At 37.1% G+C, this 22,917-nt stretch overlaps 1 protein-coding gene across 35 annotated transcripts in view; it reads left to right on the forward strand.

Moving 5' to 3' along the window:
* Arb2a (ARB2 cotranscriptional regulator A) overlaps window positions 1-22,917 on the forward strand; it is a 464,299-nt gene that overhangs the window by 70,084 nt on the left and 371,298 nt on the right. For 19 of the 35 annotated variants that reach the window (NM_001439487.1, NM_001439488.1, NM_001439486.1 and 16 more), the window contains 1 exon segment: window positions 18,810-18,875. In NM_001439487.1, the coding sequence (NP_001426416.1) occupies window positions 18,810-18,875 (66 nt within the window). 35 annotated transcript variants of the gene reach the window in all.

The raw sequence follows: 22,917 nt of genomic DNA on the forward strand, positions 1-22,917 counted from the left end.
CAGGTAGTGGAATGTCCAATTTTCTGAGGAACCTCCAGACTGATTTCCAGAATGATTGTACCCGTCTGCAACCCCACCAACAATGGAGGAGTGTTCCTCTTTCTCCACATCCTCGCCAGCATTTGCTGTCACCTGAGTTTTTGATCTTAGCCATTCTCACTGTTGTGTGGCGAAATCTCAGGGTTGTTTTGATTTGCATTTCCCTTATGCCTAAAGATGTTGAACATTTCTTTAGGTGTTTCTCAGCCATTCGGCATTCCTCAGCTGAGCCTCACACTTTCTTACACTGAAGCCCTCACATAAAAGAACACACAACACAATAATCTTAGATCTAATTGATAAGATATAATTGCCCACTTGATCATACAAAGCCTGGTACCATCCATATCTTGAGAATATTAATAACAACCTGTAAATACACAGAGTAGAATCTTAACATCACCTGCCATCCTGTCCTGCCACAGCTTCTCTGCCCCTCTCTCCCTCCTGTCTTTTCCTCTCTTCTCATCTCCTTCTCTTCCTTCAAACTTCTCTCCCTCCCATCCTTCCTTCTCCTCCAATGACAGGCCTCCTTCTATCCTGTACCTGCCCTCACTTGTACTTTACAAATTCAATGGGGAAAAGGTTCTGATCAAGTCACCTGATTCCTTAGTATGTGACTAGGCAGCTGCCCTTGGGGCAGTGGAATTAGCATCAAAATACAGATAACTCCAGGGCAAACCACAGGCAATAATAGAATTTAACCTAAAGGCTATTAATCATCTGTAAAGAATGAAAGATGGGAATAAAGATGTGCAAATATAGCATATCAATATTTCTTCTGGCTCATACAATATATTCATAAAATACTTGTATGTAAAAACAAATTGCATACTGAAAATGACATTGTATGTAAAATATACTTTGCATTAAATATCTACTTCAATAAAATATTTTTCAGAGCACAGAAAAATAGTACAAAAGGACATTGACTCAGAACAACATACCAGATGAGCATAAGAGATTAATTTTAATAATCAAATTTATAATTCATCTAATCTAGGAAATGCCAAGAATAGTTTGCAGAGATACAGGAACAATGCACCAACTGTCAGTGTAGGTAAGGATGACTCGATGATTCTGCAATGCACTATGCTTATGTTTAATGATATCAGTAGACATGTAGGAAATTCACAATAGAGGAAGTGCCCAGTAACTCTGTGTTTGGAAAACTACGACGTTGCTACAGTCTCATTCTACTTTTGGAACTGACCATGATCCAAGAAAAACAAACAGCCTACAACATATTATTCTTCTCTTAGACAGGTACATTTCAATGCAAAGACAATTTAAAAATATTATGCTTTTGTTTTTGGCACAGAAAAACAGCTCAAAGCATTATTCATATTATTTCTCTCCCCTAAAGTTAACATACTTTATTGCCATATGGGTACAAATTTACTTCTGTTCATTTAAACTTGTAATTAAACTTTATAACATAGAAAACTGCTAAAGTAAAATACTCTCATTCCACTGAAAGGCATTTTTTTTCTAAAATAACATAGGTGATGTGCCAAATGGCTGGGGTGGTAGCTCATTATACCTTCAGAGAGAATCCAAGTTTGAGGCTTATCTTGGGTTCTCAAATGCAACAGTAAAGGCTCAGAGAATAACTGACAGTAAAAAGCAGATGAGGCATAAACAAGTGAACTTGTGAAGACATGAGTTGCTGGCCACTTGATGAGCAATGCATTGTTAACCTATTCCCAATGCACTGTATTAAAATCATACCAAGTAACAGAGAACTTGTATGTAAAATACTCAAGAGCGTTTAAAGAAAGAAATCTACTACTTTCCAGAAAATACCCAGCAATTTTTTGTTCCCTTAAATTCACAGCAAAGTTTAGAATATTCAGAGGTATCTTACATATCCACTGCTCCCAAATTCATTTAGTCAGTATACCATGCCAAGGATTACAAACCTATCCATTAAAATGGCCTACCTTCCATTTATTTATTTTTTATTTCCCCAGGAGTTTATTATTTTCCTCATAAAGGTATAGCAGAGAATAGCCTTGTTGGGGCACCAGTGGAAGGGTCCTGCCTTGGTCCTGCCAAGGTTGGACCCCAAATGTAGGGGAATGTAGTGGGGGTTGTAAGGGGGGAATGGGGGAGGACACTCAAATGGGGGAGGGTGAGGGTATGGGAGTGCTAATGGACAGGAAACCGAGAAAGTGAATAACATTTGAAATGTAAATAAAGAAATATATCTAATAAAAATAAGGCCAAAAAAAAAGCGTTTCTATTTTATTAGGTTTATATTGCAGTATTCCATTTTAAATATTGTTACCATAAATGGTATTGTGCTTTCAAAATTTATATATTCAGTACTGGTTTAAAAGTGGTTGATAATACAAAAAAAAAAAACCACTAAAGTTGTTTCCTGTACAGCTTCTACAATTGTTACTCGTTCAGAGGGAGGTATGTGTGGTTAGTTTATTTCCCTCAGATATGGTCATATCGTATGTGCAAAGGTTTCAGCTTTAATTCTTCCTTCATGTCCTGTACTGTGTTTTCTTTTCTTCTCTTCCTGCATTGGATACAACTTCTAGTACTATGGAGAAAGAAATGCCTATAAAAAGCACCTTCCCTGCTCCTGTCCTGGCTAAAAACAGTGTATGGACTGTATGACGTCAGCTGCATAGTTTTGGGAGTTATTTTTTATTAAACTGAGAAAATTCTACTCTCTTCCCAATTTACCAAAGAATCATCACGAATGTGTTTTATATATATGTATATATATTAGTCATATATATGACTATTCATAGTTGCTTTAAATTCCAAGTCTAAAGATTCCAATCTCCACTGTAGATCCATTTTTCAAGCTTACCCCATGTCTTCAGTTTACGTATCCTACCAATAGTATGAATTGTAACTTTTGATAGCCACCCATGAAAATTACAAGGCATAAGAAAATACTATAGACCTATAGAAGAGACCAACTTTATCAGGTAGGAAATATTCTCTGACAAGGATTCAGATTTTTACCTAGGAGTTATGTTTGGACTGAGTGCTCCAGTGAACACATTTAGAAGGCTCTTTCTCTCAACTCTGAAATGTAGAACCGTAAGCAAAATTATCTAGCAAGTATATTTTCAATGAAAGGCATATCATAGCCCTGTGTTGAGGTCCATTAGGTATAACTGAAAAGCTATGTAAGAACTAAACTTTAAAAAGACTAATAAAATGAAGAAAATGTGAAAGATACGTCACAAAATAAATAAATGCATCTACTATGCAACTAGCAGTTAAACACCTGAGGATTTATTCTAGAGAACTATACACTGATCTCGATATAACCTGCACATAAAGTTTTGTAGCCACTTTAAAATATTAGTGTCTAACTGGAATTTTATCACCTGGCAAATGGTAAAACTATATCCAATGTAATATTGCCCATTAACAAACAGAAACTCTAATCCATACAGTCCCGTCAACGAATCACTAAATAATTATATTGGATTAGAGCAGTTAACCTCACAAGACTCCACGTTCTATATAATTCTATTCAGCATCCAGAATTTGGGGAAGATGAGGTGGAGAAGGACCAGTGACTTATCAAACCTACAGGGAACCTAATGATAAAGAACAAAACCAGAGAAGCTTGGCAACAGCAATATTATATACCTCAACTCTGTATATTTGATATAATGTAAAATCGAACTATTAATTTGCAAAGTATAGCTTTAGAGAGAAAAATGCAGGTGTATGCTCTTCAAAATTCCAGCATATTATTTCTTACAACTTTACAAGAATATACAACTCAAATTAAGAAATATAATGAGAATAGTAAAATGTAATCACATACTAAACTACAAAGGCATTACTGTTCTCTTGTAGTAATGGTTTTCAGTCTTTGACAATTTCATAAATGTATATAATATATTTTGATTATTTCATTCCCCTTTGTCCCCTCACACCCTCCCATGCCTGCTAAAGCCCTTATTCTCCCCAATGAGTTTGTTCTACTTCCCCATCTCTGTGGATCCATTATTAATCAAATTCACCTGCATGGACACAGGTATAGGTATTTACTAGTGTACAAGCAATTTACCAGTGAAGAAGCCACCCCAGAAAATGACTCTTCCATCCTTTGCAATCAACAAAGGCCACTGAGGAAGAGGTGACCTCAGGAACCCTCGTCTGTGATAGAATACAGTTTTGAGTTTGAGTGCAAAAGCCAGATCATGTGCAGAACACAGCATTGCTTCTCTATCTTTGTGTCCCCATTTCCATGACTTTGGAGCTTGGTGGTGGTGACATTGATACCCTGTTTCATTGTGGTAGTTTTTAAGCTATAAAATTTGTATTCTTTATTTTACTTCAAACAAGTATACATTGAAAGATAAGTGTACTTTTAAATTTTGTTTCTATATTTGTTTGAGGGTGAGGATTAAATCCAAGGCCTTGTGCACATTCAACAAATGGAGCTACATACAACTGTGCTAGAGGAGTGTATATTTTAAAAGATAGAAAGGATAAATTGACATTATTTATAAAAAAATTATACTTAAATTTTCAGAGAAACAGTAAGAATAGAGTATTTCAATAATATTTCTATCTGCACAGAAAGTAAAGGTGTTATTACTTTAGTTCCGAAGAAACAGGCAACAGAAATTCAATTCAATTACAGAAGCTGGATTCTGGTGGCTGTTGAATCTCTATTCAACCATTTGTTAAGTACATGCCTCCAAAGAAAGAAGTTCTTCTGAACTTGTATTTTTGTTGTCGATAAAGAAACCAAGGAGAAATCTTATAGGTTTTATAATGATGTCTTGATTTGAAATATCATGAGGAGAGATACTTGTCATAAGTACGTTCATTCCTCTATTTCTCAAGTTCTGTCCACAATATATGCCCTGGTTGTGAGCATACTATAAGCATAGACATATGGGTCTGAAACAACAAATGTATTAGTCCTGCCGACAGCAGGCAACATGGGCACGTTTGGGTGATGACTGTTCCTTGCATGTGCTATTCCGACAGAGGAAGGATGGTGCATTCAAATTATACCACATCATATTACAAGTTAAACTAAAAGAAACCAGAAAACTTTTTTATAAGTAAAATGTACAAATAAGCTAAATATTAGCCCACTTTCACATTACCCTAAACATTCCATCTGTGTTTCTCATAGTCCAAGTCTGTGACTAAATCAAGAAAGAAAGACACGTTGCTCTACAGCCTTTGATTCTCTGAGGCGGTTGTAACTGTTGATTCAAGAGCTACCTTTAGGGCTACAGAGATGCTCTATAGTTAGAAGCCCTTGCTGCTCTTGCAAAGGACATGGGGTTTGGTCCCATGGGGGACCCTGGCAACTCTTAACTGCTTCTAACACCAGCTGCAGGGAATTTAATGTCCACTTCTGACTTCTGTGAGTACCACATATATGTTTTCCACATATGTACACATGTAAGTGTAAAACTAACACACATTTTTTTTTATTTTTTATTTTTTATTAACTTGAGTATTTCTTATATACATTTCAAGTGTTATTCCCTTTCCCGGTTTCCGGGCAAACATCCCCTCCCCCCTCCCCTTCCTTATGGGTGCCCCCCTCCCAACCCTCCCCCCATTGCCGCCCTCCCCCCATAGTCTAGTTCACTGGGGGTTCAGTCTTAGCAGGACCCAGGGCTTCCCCTTCCACTGGTGCTCTTACTAGGATATTCATTGCTACCTATGGGGTCAGAGTCCAGGGTCAGTCCATGTATAGTATTTAGGTAGTGGCTTAGTCCCTGGAAGCTCTGGTTGCTTGACATTGTTGTACTTTTGGGGTCACGAGCCCCTTCAAGCTCTTCCAGTTCTTTCTCTGATTCCTTCAACGGGGGACCTATTCTCAGTTCAGTGGTTTGCTGCTGGCATTCGCCTCTGTATTTGCTGTATTCTGGCTGTGTCTCTCAGGAGCGATCTACATCCGGCTCCTGTTGGTCTGCACTTCTTTGCTTCATCCATCTTGTCCAATTGGGTGGCTGTATATGTATGGGCCACCTGTGGGGCAGGCTCTGAATGGGTGTTCCTTCAGTCTCTGTTTTAATCTTTGCCTCTCCCTTCCCTGCCAAGGGTATTCTTTTTCCTCATTTAAAGAAGGAGTGAAGCATTCACATTTTGATCATCCGTCTTGAGTTTCGTTTGTTCTAGGGATCTAGGGTAATTCAAGCATTTGGGCTAATAGCCACTTATCAATGAGTGCATACCATGTATGTCTTTCTGTGATTGGGTTAGCTCACTCAGGATGATATTTTCCAGTTCCAACCATTTGCCTACGAATTTCATAAACTCGTTGTTTTTGATAGCTGAGTAATATTCCATTGTGTAGATGTGCCACATTTTCTGTATCCATTCCTCTGTTGAAGTGCATCTGGGTTCTTTCCATTTTCTGGCTATTATAAATAAGGCTGCGATGAACATAGTGGAGCACGTGTCTCTTTTATATGTTGAGGCATCTTTTGGGTATATGCCCAAGAGAGGTATAGCTGGATCCTCAGGCAGTTCAATGTCCAATTTTCTGAGGAACCTCCAGACTGATTTCCAGAATGGTTTTACCAGTCTGCAATCCCACCAAGAATGGAGGAGTGTTCCTCTTTCTCCACATCCTTGCCAGCATCTGCTGTCACCTGAGTTTTTGATCTTAGCCATTCTCACTGGTGTGAGGTGAGATCTCAGGGTTGTTTTGATTTGCATTTCCCTTATGACTAAAGATGTTGAACATTTCTTTAGGTGTTTCTCAGCCATTCGGCATTCCTCAGCTGTGAATTCTTTGTTTAGCTCTGAACCCCATTTTTTAATAGGGTTATTTGTTTCCCTGCGGTCTAACTTCTTGAGTTCTTTGTATATTTTGGATATAAGGCCTCTATCTGTTGTAGGATTGGTAAAGATCTTTTCCCAATCTGTTGGTTGCCGTTTTGTCCTAACCACAGTGTCCTTTGCCTTACAGAAGCTTTGCAGTTTTATGAGATCCCATTTGTCGATTCTTGATCTTAGAGCATAAGCCATTGGTGTTTTGTTCAGGAAATTTTTTCCAGGGCCTATGTGTTCCAGATGCTTCCCTAGTTTTTCTTCTATTAGTTTGAGTGTATCTGGTTTGATGTGGAGGTCCTTGATCCACTTGGACTTAAGCTTTGTACAGGGTGATAAGCATGAATCGATCTGCATTCTTCTACATGTTGCCCTCCAGTTGAACCAGCACCATTTGCTGAAAATGCTATCTTTTTTCCATTGGATGGTTTTGGCTCCTTTGTCAAAAATCAAGTGCCCATAGGTGTGTGGGACATTTTTAAAATTAAGTTTAGAAGTCAGAAATGAGTGAAAGATGCAGTTAAATATTACATAAGAAATAACTGAAAATAAAGGGGATCTATTTGTTTGTTTCTTTGTTTTTGTTTTTAAAAACAGGCTTTCTCTGTGTAGCCCTGCCTATCCTGGAACTTTCTCTGTTGACCAAGCTGGCCAAAAATTCACAGATCTGCCTGTCTCTGCTTCCCAAGTGTTGGGATTAAAGGCTTATGCAACCATTGTCTGGCCATAAAACTTCCACACAGGCTCACAATTTACCTAACGACACAGTTTTGTGTCTTTCATATATTTTTTTTTTCTGAGCTGAGGACCCAACCCAGGGCCTTGTGCTTGCTAGGCAAGCGCTCTACCACTGAGCTAAATCCCCAACCCCGTCTTTTCATAGTTTTTAATCATTTTTATTTACTTGAAGGTAGTACCAATCATGGCTTCTAATATACTAGAGCAGACCTGGGAATATGCACTATTACTAAGTTTCTGAATGTCACTTATATTGCTTTGAACAAACATGCCTTGAGAATAACTGAATTTTTTTACTAAAAGGCAAATCATTGACTTGCCAAAGTCTGTGGTGTACTGTGCTCTAAAACTCTTACAATATTAAAATTTGAAATTTCTGTACATGAAAAATATATCATATTACTCATATATAGTATCTTTAATAAATCTCTAATCTCCAATAATAATAATAATGACAAATTTTACTTTTATGTAACAGTTATAAGTAATTCATATGATTATGTTCTACATATATAGGTATGTTTTTCTTTTTTTAAATTTTTTATTGGATATATTTCTTTACTTACATTTCAAATGTTATTCCCTTTCTCAGTTTCCTGTCCATAACTTCCATCCCCTCCCCCATATGGGTATTCCTCCCATACATCCTCCTTACTGCCCCCCCCCCATATTGTTGTCCTCCACTGGGGGTGCAACCTTGGCGGGACCAAGGGCTTTCCCTTCCACTGGCACACCAACAAGGCTATTCTCTGCTACGTATGCAGTTGGAGCCCTGGTTCAGTCCATGTATAGTCTTTGGGTAGTGGTTTAGTCCCTGGAAGCTCTGGTTGTTTGGCATTGTTGTTCATATGGGGTTGCAAGCTCCTTCAACTCTTTCAGTTCTTTCTCTAATTCTCACCAAGGGAGTCCTGTTCTCAGTTCAGTGGTTTGCTGCTAGCATTGACCTCTGTATTGGACATGCTCTGGCTATGCCTCTCAGGAGAGATCTATTTCCGGTCCCTTTCAGCATGCATTTTTTAGCTTCCTCAATCTTATCTAGTTTTGGTGGCGTATATATATATGGGCCACATGTTGGTCAGGCTCCGAATGGCCGTCCCTTGAGTCACTGCTCTAAACTTTGCTTCCATATCTCCTCCTATGGATATTTTTTTCCCCTTTTTAGAAGGAGTGGGAGCATCTGCATTTTGATCATCCTTCTTGAGCTTCCTGTGGTCTGTGGATTGTATCTTGGGTAATTCAAGCTTTTTGGCTAAGATCCACTTATCAGTGAGTGCATACCAAGTGTCTTTTTCTGTGATTGAGTTACCTCACTCAGGATGATATTTTCTAGTTCATTCCATTTGCCTATGAATTTCATGAAGTCTATGTTTTTGATAGCTGAGTAGTACTCCATTGTGTAGATGTACCACATTTTCTGTATCCATTCCTCTGTTGAAGGGCATCTGTGTTCTTTCTAGCTTCTGGCTATTATAAATAAGGCTGCTATGAACATAGTGGAGCATGTGTCTTTGTTGTATGTTGGAGCATCTTTTGGGTATATGCCCAAGAGAGGTATAGCTGGGTCCTCAGGTAGTGGAATGTCCAATTTTCTGAGGAACCTCCAGGCTGATTTCCAGAATTTTTGTACCAGTCTGCAATCCCACCAACAATGGAGGAGTGTTCCTCTTTCTCCACATCCTCGACAGCATCTGTTGTCACCTGAGTTTTTTATCTTAGTCATTCTGACTGGTGTGAGGTGGAATCTCAGGGTTGTTTTGATTTGCATTTCCCTTATGACTAAAGATGTTGAACATTTCTTTTTTCTTTTTTTTTTTTTTTGGTTCTTTTTTTCGGAGCTGGGGACCGAACCCAGGGCCTTGCGCTTCCTAGGCAAGCGCTCTACCACTGAGCTAAATCCCCAACCCCATGAAGATTTCTTTAGGTGCTTTTTGGCCATTCGATATTCCTCAGCTGAGAATATATTTGGAGCATAGCGATTCTTAAGATTATCTTAATTCAATTTTTAATTATCTTCTGGTAGATGATCTATGTATAAAGGTAGCAGTGGTTCCAACTGCAATTAACCAATTTAGCTCAAAATGTGCTCTTTGTGCTGCTACTATTAAGAATAAAACTAAATATGCAGTCACTTCTTGGCACTTTTGATAACATTTTAGTAATATGTACGTTTTTACTCAAGTTCAAAAAGTAAACTTCTTTTAGAGGGTTGTGATTTTTACCATGATAAAAAGGATTAGTGATTGACATGATGTGTAACCATGTGTCTTAGTTAGGGTAAGAACTAGGGTGAATAGACACCATGACAAATGTAAGTTCTTTAATGTACAACATTTAATTGGGTCTGTCTGGCTTACAAGTTCAGAGGTCCAGTCCATTATTATCAAGGTGGGAGCATGGCAGCATCCAGGCAGGCGTGGTGCTGGAGTAACTGAGAGTTCTACATCTTTATCTGAAAGATGCCAGGAATAGACTGAGCATCCTCAGGCAGCTAGGAGGGTCTCCAAGCCCACCCCCACAGTGACACACTTCCTCCAACAAGGCCACACCTTCTAATAGTGCAACTCCCTTGGCCAAGCATATGCAAACCATCACACTGTGTTTTGAACCTTTTACATGTCCTTTAATATGCTCAAAGGACTTATATGCAAAACAAACATGGTGTAATCAACCTATTTTATACACCTAATTTATGCTGAAAAAATCATACTATGAATTTATTCACATAATACCCCATGATTAATACCATCATTTATGTTCCATGTGTCAGTTAAATAAAATATAATAAATTTATAAGCAGCAAGGAAATGTATTTTGAGAATAAACTACTTGACTTCTGGAATATTAGGGTTACATCTCTAAGAATTCTATTTGTCTTTATAAAGCCTCCATCTCACTGCATGGTGAAAGCACTTGTGCAGACTCGCCTACTCAGTCCTCAGACTTAGAGTGGTGATAAAGCATACTACTCAGAGCCAAGAGTTTGCATGCAACAGTCTAGTGCTTACACATATAGTTCCCAAACACTCATTGTAGAAAACACAGCTCTTACTTGCCTTCTTTAGAGAAAAATGAGACCATTCAGTAGTAACTACAACTATAACCAATATGACTTTCTAAGAACTTGATGCCTAAAATTCCTTGGTATAAGAACAGAAGTCTACAGAGAAGAACATTAAGAACTGATCATGTACAGATGAGTTGAACATTTGAGAATAAACAGAGGCCAGGGTTGGAAGAATGAATATGAACGGAAGTAAAGAAGGGTTAATATGCTCAAAGGACATGATATGCAAAACAAGCATGGTGAAATCAACCTATTTTGTACACTTAATTTATGCTAAAAAACCATACTCTGAATTTAATATTATTTTCCACTAAGTTTTCTGAATAAAATTATTTAGTTATTTTAATTGAATTATATAATCCAGTTAATGTTATGTTTTGTAGTCAGTAATTATATAATCAATAGTCTTGATTAGTAAACATTAGTAAAAAGCATTCCCTTAGTCTAGATAGAATGATGCCAAAATGTCTCAATAAAGTTCAAACAGCTGTCTCAAAATGGAAAAATTTTGAGACAAATATTTGAGTTTATTTGCTTTCTTGTCTATACATAGCTTTTCAAGAATTAATGAATTTCTCATATTAAAATCAATTTTAAAGGGCGAGAGAAATCTCCTAAAAATTATTATATTTCCTGCTACGTGACCTTTGCAAATATTTCATAGCATTCAACACAAAACCACCTGAACCTTGTGTCTTCCATTAGAAGAAATATGTAAGGGTTTTTGGCAGACATGGGGCTATCTATTTGGGTATTTCCTGTTTAGTTAGATTTTATGGCTTGTGTTTGTCAAGGAATGCCCAGTTTATCTAAGTTGTTGAGTTTATTGGCATAAAGTTATATATAATACCTCTTTGCTATTGCCTTAATGTCTACAAAATACTCCCTTTCTTCTATATCTAACCCCATCCCAGATAACTCTGCCAACTGACTTATTTTGCAAAAAACATCATCCATTTTTAGTTTGATGCTTTTTCTTCAATATCTATTATTAAGTTATCTTCTATTATTAATTTTTATATGTGCAGTCTGTATATATATTCACATTTGCTTGAGTAGTGTGTGTGTGTGTGTGTGTGTGTGTGTGTGTGTGTGTGTGTGTAGTCTCTTACTTGACCTTATGGCTCCTCTGACTAGCCAGCTTGCTCTACAAAGCCCCTGTTTATGTCTTCCAAGAGAATAATAATAATAATATAATAATAATAATAATAATAATAATAATAATAATAATAAATGCCACCCGGCATTTATGTAGGTACTAGAGTTCAGAACTCATATTTGTGAAACCAGCACTTTATTCAACTGAACCATTTCCCTAGCTCCCACAGTCATGTATTCTTTTTTTTTTTTATTAACTTAAGTATTTCTTATATATATTTCGAGTGTTATTCCCTTTCCTGGTTTCCGGGCAAACACCCCCTCCCCCTCCCCTTCCAGTCATGTATTCTTATGGCATTAGTTTTATATGCCTACTGTTTAAATTTCTATATCTTCAAAAAAATTTAGTAGTCAGTTGATGCACTATTGAAGAGTGTAAAAATCTTCTCTTTACCTGGATTTATTTGTACTACAAATCCAGTCAGGTTTGTATTGTATCTGACTTGTGATTTTAAGGAAGTGAATGTTTAGGATTTTTATGCCTTGCTGAAAACTCAACCCATTCATCAGGACTAGCAATACACCATATTTATTAATACTAATACTAATATAAGAAGTATGGGTTTTATTTGATTAAAAATAGCCACCATCATCAATAGCAAGAGAATCCTGTTATTTAGATGTTTAAATATCCAATGAATTATTTTTCCTTTCTTTCAAATAATATTTTAAAATTGTAGGGTAATTTTTTTCTTCCAGAACTTTAAAGTTCGTGCTGCAGTATGTTCTAGTTTATGTTATTTCTCTTCTAGAATGTAAGGTGTGAGATTGGAGAGATGCCTAGTAGGTAAAGTATTCCAGGCAAGCATGAGACCTGTAGGATCTGCAGAACCACAAAAAAGCTCAAGTGTAACAGCATGCACCTAAAACCCCAGCACCAGACAGATGGAAACATAAGGTTCCTAGAAGCTCACACACAGCCTAGCCAAGATCACTAATATAGCCAGTTTAGTAAGGGAACCCATCACAAAAAATAATGTAGGAAATAATTAGAGGAAAACACCAGACACTGAGCTCTGGCCTGTAGTGCCCAAGAGCTAGCACCATCTGACACATGTATAGTGTGTGTGTGTGTGTGTGTGTGTGTGTGTGTGTGTGTGTGTGTGTGTGTGTATTTACACACAAGTAAATAAGTTAGTAAGTATATAATTAAGTAATATACAATGCCTTTTCCTCTTTAGTCTTCCTTTAAGAATTTTTCCGACTAAGGGAACTTAGACATAAAAAGAAAAGCATTGTACATTATCTCTCATTTTTGAATCTTGGCTTTGAATCTTCAGATGTGTGTGATTTGCTTGAAATATCCACTGAGAACAGAAAAATTAGTAAGTTGCTTTGCTGAGTAGTTTTGTGTCAACTTGACAAGCTAGCAACATTCAGGAATAGGAACCTTAATTGAGAAATATACACAGGACATTAGATTGTGGGCAAGCCTTTGGTGTATTTTCTTGATAGATGACTAATGAGAGAGAGTCCATATCCCTTTGGGTAGGGCCACCCCTGGCAGGTGGTTCCGTATGCTATCAGAAAGCAAGCTGAACATGTCACATAGAGCAAGACAATAAGCACCCCTCCTCCATTCCGTATCCTCTGTATCAGTTCCTATCTTCATGTTTCTGCCATGAGATTCCTGTCCTGACTTTCCACAGTGATGTAAAATAAAATAAGTCCCTGTCTTTCCCTAGTTGTGTATAGCCAATGTGTTTTATCAAACTAGAAGCCCTAACTACAACAAGGCTGTGTTGGTATGAACAAAGATATATACACATGCATAGAAAGACAAAAAATGGGGTTGTCCTATAATTGATTAACTGTGCTTGATAGCTTTCTGTCAACTGGACAAAATCTAGAATCTCTTGAAAAAAGGAAACCTCCAATTGGTAAAATGCCTCAAAAAACTTGAGCTAGGCAGGCAAGCCTAAGTGGCATTTATTAATTAATGAGAGATCAGGGAAAGCCCATCCTGTTGTAGGTGGAGAACCCCTGAGCTAATAGGCATGAGTTCTATTAATAATAATAAAAAAAAGGTGGCTGAGCAAGCCATAAAGAGCAAGGCAGTAAGCAGAACTCCTCTATGGCCTCTTCACCAACTCCTGCCTCCAGGTTCCTAGCCAGTTTTAGTTCCTGCCTGGCTTTTCTCACTGGACTGGATATGTAAGCCAAATAAACCGTTTCCTCCATGAGTTGCTTTTGGTCATGGTATTTCATCAAAGCAATATTAACCCTAAGAAAATGACAATCGGCCTACCACAGACTATCAAATATAAAAATTTTGCTTAGAATGAGTTAACTTTTTCAGAACTGCACAGTACACCACACCTTCAAACATTACAGGCTCTTGCTAAGGGTATTGGCTACACCCTGAAACTTGATAGTAAGATATTATTGCTGAAGATACAACATACTTAAATCATAAAACATGGAGAGATCAGAGAAATACTAGCCTAGAATCTTCATCTCTACTGCTAATTTTACATAGTGTTAGAAGGTGCTTTGCATTCTCCAAGATGAGAAAAGTAATTACCAATCTTACACACCTGTCAACTTTGCAAGCTAGAGTAACTGGTCTCATATTGTGATTACTGCTGCAATACTGGAACAAACATTATGGGAGTAAACAACCACATTCTGATCTGATTTAAGGGCTCTTAAAATTAAATACAATGAAATAAATGAAATGAAATCCTTACTTAGCCTAAGTATCAAGCCAAGAACCTGTGGCTAGACAGGTAATAGGCCCTAAGAAAGAATCTACATTGCTATTCTTCTAAAATATCATTATTATTCAACCAGCTCCTAATCACTCACCATTATACCCATAGATTAATACATCTCACAGCTTTCCTCATAGTAATGGTAAGTGGCCGCTCCTTTAGTCTCTGCTCTAAAGATAATTTCAAACTGGAAATGATAATTTCCAGTTTAGAAAAGATAATTTCAAACTGGAAATGTTTTTCTCCACCCAAAATGTTGAAAGAATGGACACGAAGGAAAACCCTTCCCATCGTAGGACATCCTTGATGTGCAAAGAGGGCTGAAGGCCCCCAAAATCAGAGTGTCCTGAAATTGATTAGTGTAACATGTTGGGATCATATCAAACTAGTATGTTAAACAAGGATGCTCTCCAGAGGACAAAGTTCTGGGAGACTGTGTCCTTAAACAGTCACCATTTGGTCTATTTTTCAGAGGATCACTAGTGTAGACAGCAATATTCTCAACAGAAAGAACTGCGTGAGACATAGATGGCTTTTTTTTTTTTGTAGTCAGAAAGTAGTGAGCAGAACAAAGTGGGCATGTTAGGTAGTGCATTAGGGTTTTCTAGAACGGATAGAATAAATGTGTGTCTTAAAGGGAGATTTATATGCCTTATAGGATATGGTCTAGGTAGGAAGTCCAACAGTGATTAAACAATAGAATATCTGGGAGGTGTTTAGTTCACAGTGCTGGATGTCGCAGCATTCGTACTGAGGTGCTGGAGGCATAGAGGAGTCCTGCAGAGCTGATAGACTTTAGTCTGTTGGAATCTTGAATAAGGGGCATTTATTATTAACCACGGAAACTGGATAGAGAGACTTGGTAGCAACAGTGAGGGTAAGCGGTTCCCTTCTTCCATATCCTTTTATGTGGGGTGCCAGAGAACATGGACCAGGTTTAAGATGAATCTTCCTGCTTTGTCTGATGAATTAAATTTCTCACAGGGTTTCCAGCAGCTTCAGTTTAGTTGATTCAACACGGAGTCAAGGTGACAACTACGATTAGCCATCACATGTAATATGTCTCTAACTCTTAGTGGATGATTTTGTTACATAGTTTGAAAATATATAAGGTCCAGAGCAGATACTTGTCCAATAGACCAAATATAAGCAAATTTAGAACTAAAATATGAAAATAAAAATTTATCTCTGATTTTATAACTTATGTTTAAATTATCAAAAGTTTAACATTTTTCTCAGATTATGTTTCTTAAATATTTTGCATAGTCATGAATTCATGGGTGTTTAATGGATTTTGTTATTCCTTTATGTATAAACATATATTAAAGATTTCATGAATATCAAACCATTTTAGCTATTCTCACTTACAATAAGTCATTTTTCTCTTGAAATGATAAGCCAGTGTTTTGTTGCTTCATATATGCTTTTAAATCTGATTTACATGGTTTTTTATTATATAGAGTATATTTTTTTGTTTTGTTTGTTTTTACACTTTTTTTTTCCAGGGAAAGTGCAGTTTTTTATTAATTCATTTTAGGTTGCATTTAAAGCATCTTTCTTTGTTTTGTGCATTTGCTCTTTTAACTATTATGTGACGGGAGGAATTTCTCTTTTGGTCCAATTTATTTGGAGTTCTGTATTCTTCTTGTATGTTTATGGGCATCTCTTTCTTTAAGTTAGGGAAGTTTTCTTCTATAATTTTGTTGTATATATTTACTGGCCCTTTAATTGGGAGTCTTCACTCTCTTCTATACCTATTATCCTTAGGTTTGTTCTTCTCATTGTGTCTTGGATTTCCTGTATGTTTTGGGCCAGGAGCTTTTTGCATTTTACATTATCTTTGACAGTTGTGTCGATGTTTTCTATGGTATATTCTGCCCCTGAGATTCTCTCTTCTATCTCTTGTATTCTGTTCGTGTCTATGGCTCCTTGTCTTTCCCTTTGGTTTTTTATATCCAGTGTAGTCTCCCTTTGTGCTTTCTTTATTGTTTCTATTTCCATTTTCAATTCCTTCACCTGTTTGGTTGTGTTTTCCTGTAATTCTTTCAGTGATTTTTGTGTTTCCTCCCCTTCTTGCTTACTTGTGCTTTCCTGCATTTCTCTAAGGGAGTTCTTTTATGTCTTTCTTAAAGTCCTCCATTATTATCCAAAAAATGTGATTTCAAATCTAAATCTTGCTTTTCTGATGTGTTTGGATATCCAGTATTTTCTTTGGTTGGAGATCTGGGCTCTGATGATGCCAAATATTCTTGGTATACTGTTTATTAGGTTCCTGTGCTTGCCTCTAGCCATCGGGTTGTCTCTGGTGTTTGCTTGTCTTGCTTTTTCTGGGAGTGACTTGGCCCTGTATAGGCCTCTGTGTGAGCACTCCTGTAGAACTGTTTTCCTGTTTTCTTTTAGCCTTTTCTGAGTACAGGTGCTCTGCTCTCAGCTGTGGAGGCACTGTTGGAGGCTGTCTCCAGCTCTAGGCGCAGGCAGGAATCAGGGTCCTGCCCCTGATTGCTTGTGTAAGTCCTTGCACCCTGCGGGCACAGTTGGCACTATGCAATTCCCTCTTGTGTCTGGACTGTGGGTAGAAGGTATTCTCCTCTGACTTCTCACTTCTGAGGTTCCAGCTCTCTCCCTAATGAGATTTGGGTGCAGGGAGCTGTTTGGTGGGATCAGTTCATTCCTTGGCGCAGACCAGAGCTGTGGATACTGGCAGCTGTCTGTTCCTATATCCCTTTGTCCAGAGGCACTGTGCAGTTTCCCCTTGATCCAGGGATGTGTTCTGAGGTGTGCAGAGGTGGCAGTCTGTCCAGCGGCTTTGGGATGTCTACACTCCTGGCTAGTCTGCTCTCTTCCCCACCTAGAGTATATTTTGTTATTGTTTTCTAGTGAAATTGTAGAGACCATGGTGTTAGCTATCCCATTATATTTATTAGTGGAAAAATTAGATAGTTTAATATGTTATGACTTTTGAAATAAATCTTACAGTCATTTTATACACATCTATAAAACTATTTCTAAAATAAAATAAATGCATGTACATACAAGAATTAGAGCCTCATTACGTAAAGAAGGCTAAAGAATCTATTTTAGATTACTGAATGGCACCAAAACAATCAACATTTTAAAATTTTTCTTTTTTCCTTCCTTCCTTTGTTCCTTTTTTTTTATTTCACAGAACACCTCATTTTGTTTTACAAAGACTGACATATGTTCCTATTGAAATTAGTGTATGAGATATTTTGCCAACAGGTAACTCCAGACGTGTTTGGGAGGAGAAATGCTTTTACAATGATCATTCAAACTGCCTATTAAACATTTGCTCCTATTCCAGGCCTTCTATCTTTGCCTATTGCCTACCATATAAATATGTTTCATATTGCTGTGTAGCAAGTTACCAAGTTTCCTGTATAGAATGATAAATTTATTTTCTTATAAGTCAGTAGATTAGTAGGAGACCTACTAGAGTAAGATGAAGCTCCGGATAAACTATTTTAGGATAGAAGAGAGGATAAATGTCTTTTATTTTGTGTTGTTGGTAGAATTTAACACATGGATAGCATTGAACTCTCATGTTTCTATTGGCTCTAAACTATACGTCCCCAGAGGACATGACTCTTGGCCTGTTTTTTCTTAACTTTTAAACCCAGCAAAGCTAGTTGAGGCCTCCCTACCTGACATCTCTGTAACATATTATACTTCTGTATCTATCCACTTTCAAGAACATAGATGATTTGTATTAAACAACCTCAATAATCCTAGTTAGTATTTTTCTCAAAGTCCTTAACAACAGTCATATGTGCCAGACTGTTACCATGTGACCTCACACATACTAAAGTTCGGGACTAGGGGTGGACATCTTTGAGGAGATCATATTTCCTGACTCATAAACACAGGATTAATGGCACTTACCCTGGCCTGGTTAGTTTTCCTTTTCTGCTCAGAATACTTCTTACATACTACTCTTTTTTGTTCACATGGGTGCTAGATTATAATTCCCTGAGCCAGCTACATTATATGTAACATCTATGGAGACATTATAAATGAAGCAGTTTCTAGAAAACTGGAAAACTTCATTTAGTCCCAAAAGAGAAAGTCATATGCATCTTTCATGAATTTGTAAAACTCATGTATCCATCCATACAACAGCAGAAGTTAGAGCATTGCCTACATGGTCTGTGTGTAGCTCAGTGGTAGAGCGCTTGCCTAGCAAGCGCAAGGCCCTGGGTTCGGTCCCCAGCTCCGAAAAAAAGAAAAAAAAAAAAGAGAGTGGATGATACTGGATCTTAATATTTTATTTCTTTCCTCCTTAGATCATCACAAGATATGTTTATGAGCTCCTGGAAAGTGACTGTAACTTGAAAAAAATCTCTATTCCAGTAAGTTCAATTTTCAAAAATGTTTATTCCAAATAAAATTTCTTGTTCCATATAAAATGGTTTTAAATCCAGGAGAAAAATTTTATTATGGATTAACTATGCTAAGGTTAAAAATAAAAGTGCTAGTCTGTTGATACTAATCAGTCAGTGCCTATAAGTGTCCTTACTCTTCTGTAATAGTTATTACAGAACTGTAACACTCCTAATGTAAAAGATGAGCAAGGCGGATGTCAGGTCTATGAAGATGATGACAGAAAGGACTCTCTTTTACCTTTTCTCATTTTACCAATCGTTTTTAGTTGTTTCCTATAGATCAGTATACTTCCCATTATAGTACATATTCATTAACTATCGTTTGATTCTTCAAAACAGGTTTCCTTTTTAAAATTTTTTAATTTTATATTTTAATGAGTGTCTTGTCTATATGTGTGTGTGTGTGCATGTGTGTGGTTCACATGGGCCAGAAGAGGGCATCAGATCCCCTGGAACTAGGGTTACCTTGGAGTATGATCATGAGTTGATGCTGGGAATTGAACCTGGGTCCTCTGTAACAGTAGCAAACTAAACTATCTCTGTAGCCCCTTATTGCTACACAAAATGCTTTTTTGTATCCTCAACACATTTCTAAAATCATTCCTGATTTTTGTTTTTTTAAATATTGTTCCCTTTTTATCAAAGGAATGTTTGGAAATTTTGTATATTTTTGGAATTTTGGAATGTAAAAGTTTGGGATGTGTTTTTAGACTCAAATTCTAAACAAAAATATCTATCTTTCTTTTAAACTTATAATCTAATTACAACATTACTCCCTTTCCTTCCCTTTTCTTCCTCCAAATATTCTCCACCACACAGTCACTTCTCTCTTTTAAATTTATGTCCTCCTTTTCCCTTGTTATTGCATGATATATGTACTTTATTTATATTACAAAACACTGAGTTTATAAAATGAGTAAATAGTAATCTTCTGTATAAAATGATGGTTGGACTTGATTACATGATTTTTGCTGCTCCTGATAATGACATGAGTTCATATGACAATGGAATTGATTTAATACATAAAACTTTACATATAGATAATTTCTCTGAACTTTTGCAGAGTATTTTAAATATCTTCGGTCATGTTATTGAGAAGTTTGAAGATACCTTGCTTCTTTACATTCTCACTTTGATTGCATAGCTACAGTAAAAACTATTTTTCATTTAATATTTTGTGTAACCTCTAGTTACAGAAACTAATATTACTCATTCATTGATTAATTCAAGTTAATGCATGCTTATTGAAGTCATCTCCTACTTGTGATATAATAGTAAAGAAAACATTATTGTATGCCATAGATAGGGCATTCCTTGCTCTAGTTTGAAACATAACTTCTTGCAGGAATGCTTGGAACTCTAAATTTTGGCTTTTTTTGTTTGTTTGTTTGTTTTGGTTTGGTTTGGTTTTTTTTTTCTTTTTCTTTTTTGATGGGAAGCATAGCAGTGTGTAGGAAGGAATGGTGCTGGAGAAAAGGCTCAGAGTTCTGTATCTTACTCTGAGTGCAGACAGAAGACTGATTTCTAGGAAGCTAGAAGAATAATAATCTTAAAACTCAAAATGGACACACTTCCTCCAAGAAGGCTACATTTCCTAATAGTGCAACTTTATACACAGCACCACATTCCACTCCCTGCCCCCATAGACTTGTTCAAACATATGAGTCTGTGGGGGCCATACCTAACAGTAGCATAATGCAGGATACATTTAGTCAAACTCCAAAAGTTCACTCCCATACTCTGTAGCAGACTCAACAGTATTAAAAATTCAAAATTCAAAGTCTCTTCAGAGTTTCATCTTGTCACTTAATTGCAATCCCTTATAAAATCAAAATTAAAAAAGTAGATCACATACTGCCATCACGGGATATACTACTACAAAATTTAATACTGACAAAATACTGGACCAAAAGAAGACCAAAAACCAGCTAAGCAAATTAAAACTACATCTCCATGTGTGGACTCAAAGTGCTCTTCAGATCTCTAAATCTTTTCAGCTTTGTGACTGTCTCTAGTCCATGTTAGCCGCTTTTCTCAGCAGGTACTCCATGCAGGCCTATACGCTTTCCTTCTGTTACCTTTCTTCTTCCTCCCTCCCTCCCTTCCTTCTTCTTCTTCTTCTTCTTCTTCTTCTTCTTCTTCTTCTTCTTCTTCTTCTTCTTCTTCTTCTTCTTCTTCTTCTTCTTCTTCTTCTTCTTCTTCTTCTTCTCTCTCTCTCTCTCTCCCTTCCTTCCTTTCTTTCTTTCTTTTGACTGGAGATGATCATTAAAATTGATTGGATATTTTTTTATTTACATTTCAAATGTTACTCCCTTTCTTGGTTTCCCAGACATAAGCCCCTATCACTTTGCCCTCCCCTTCTTCTATGAGGGGGTTCCCCTCCCCATCCAGCCCCTCTTCTTGCACTCCTCTCCTAACATTCCCCTACACTGGGGGGGTCAATCCTTGGTAGGACCAATGGCTTCTCTTCCCATTGGTGCCCAACAAGGCCATCCTCTGCTACAAATGCAGCTCGAGTCATTGGTCTGTCCATGTGTAATCTTTGGGTAGTGGTTTAATCCATGGGAGCTCTGGTTGGTTGGCATTGTTATTCTTATGGGATTGCAAGCCCCTTCTGCTCTTTCAGTCATTTCTCTAAATCCTCCAATGGGGATCCCATTCCCGGTTCAGTGGTTTGCTGCTAACATTTGCTTCTGTATTTGACATGCTCTGGCTGTGTCTCTCAGGAGACATTTATATCAGGTTCCTGTCAGCATGTCCTTCTTAGCTTCATCAATCTTATTTAGTCTTGGTGACTGTATATATATGGGGCACATGTGGGGCAGGCTCTGAAAGCCTGCTCCTTCAGGCTCTGCTCCAAACTATGCCTCTATAACCCCTCCTATTAATATTTTTGTTTCCACTATTAAGAAAGAGTTAAGTATCTGCACTTTGGTCATCCTTCTTCTTGAGCTTCCGTTCACTCTCCTGATTTTTTGTTATCCTAAATAACTTTGCAAATTACTCTTACTAACTCTATGAAGAATTGAGTTGGAATTTTGATGGGGATTGCACTGAATCTGTATATTGCTTTTTTTTGGCAAGGTGGCTATTTTTACTATATTAATCCTGCTAATCCATGAGCATGGGAGATCTTTCCATCTTCGAGATCTCCTTCGATTTCTTTCTTCAGAGGCCTGAAGTTCTTGTCATACAGAGCTTTCACTTGCTTGGTTAAAGTCACAACGAAGTATTTTTTTATATTATTTGGCACTATTTTGAAGGGTGTCATTTCCATAATTTATTTCTCAGCCTGGTTATCCTTTGAGTAGAGGAAGGCTACTGATTTGTTTGAGTTAATTTTATACCCAGCCACTCTGCTGAAGTTGTTTATCAGGCTGAGTTCTCTGGTGGAACTTTTGGGGTCACTTAAGTATACTGTCATATCATCTGATAATAGTGCTATTTTGACTTCTTCCTCTCCAGTTTGTATCCCTTTTGCCTCCTTTTGTTATCTTATTGCTCTGCCTAGGACTTCAATTATTATATTGAATAAGTCAGGAGAGAGTGGGCAGCCTTGTCTTGTCCCTGATTTTAGTGGTATTGCTTCAAGTTTCTCTCTATTTAGTTTGATATTAGTTATTGGTTTGCTGTATATGGCTTTTACTATGTTTAGGTATGGGTCTTGAATTCCTGATCTTTCCAGGACTTTCATCATGAAGGGGTGTTGAATTTTGTCAAATGCTTTCTCAGCATCTAATGAAATGATCCTGTGGGTTTTTTGTTGTTGTTAGTTTGTTTACATAGTTGATTACATACACAGGGATGAATTTCTGTACTTTGAACAGAAATCTGGGATGCATATCTGGGATGAAGCCTAATTTATCACGATGGATGATCATTTCTTTGTGTTCTTGAATTCAGTTTGCGAGAATTTTATTGAGTATTTTTGCGTCAATATTCATAAGGAAAATTGGTCTGAAGTTCTCTTTCTTTGTTGGGACTTTGTGTGGTTTAGGTATAAGCGTAA

The sequence above is a fragment of the Rattus norvegicus genome, chromosome 2 (genome assembly GCF_021556685.1).
Source record: "Rattus norvegicus strain SHRSP/BbbUtx chromosome 2, alternate assembly SHRSP_T2T, whole genome shotgun sequence".
Lineage (NCBI taxonomy): Eukaryota > Metazoa > Chordata > Mammalia > Rodentia > Muridae > Rattus > Rattus norvegicus.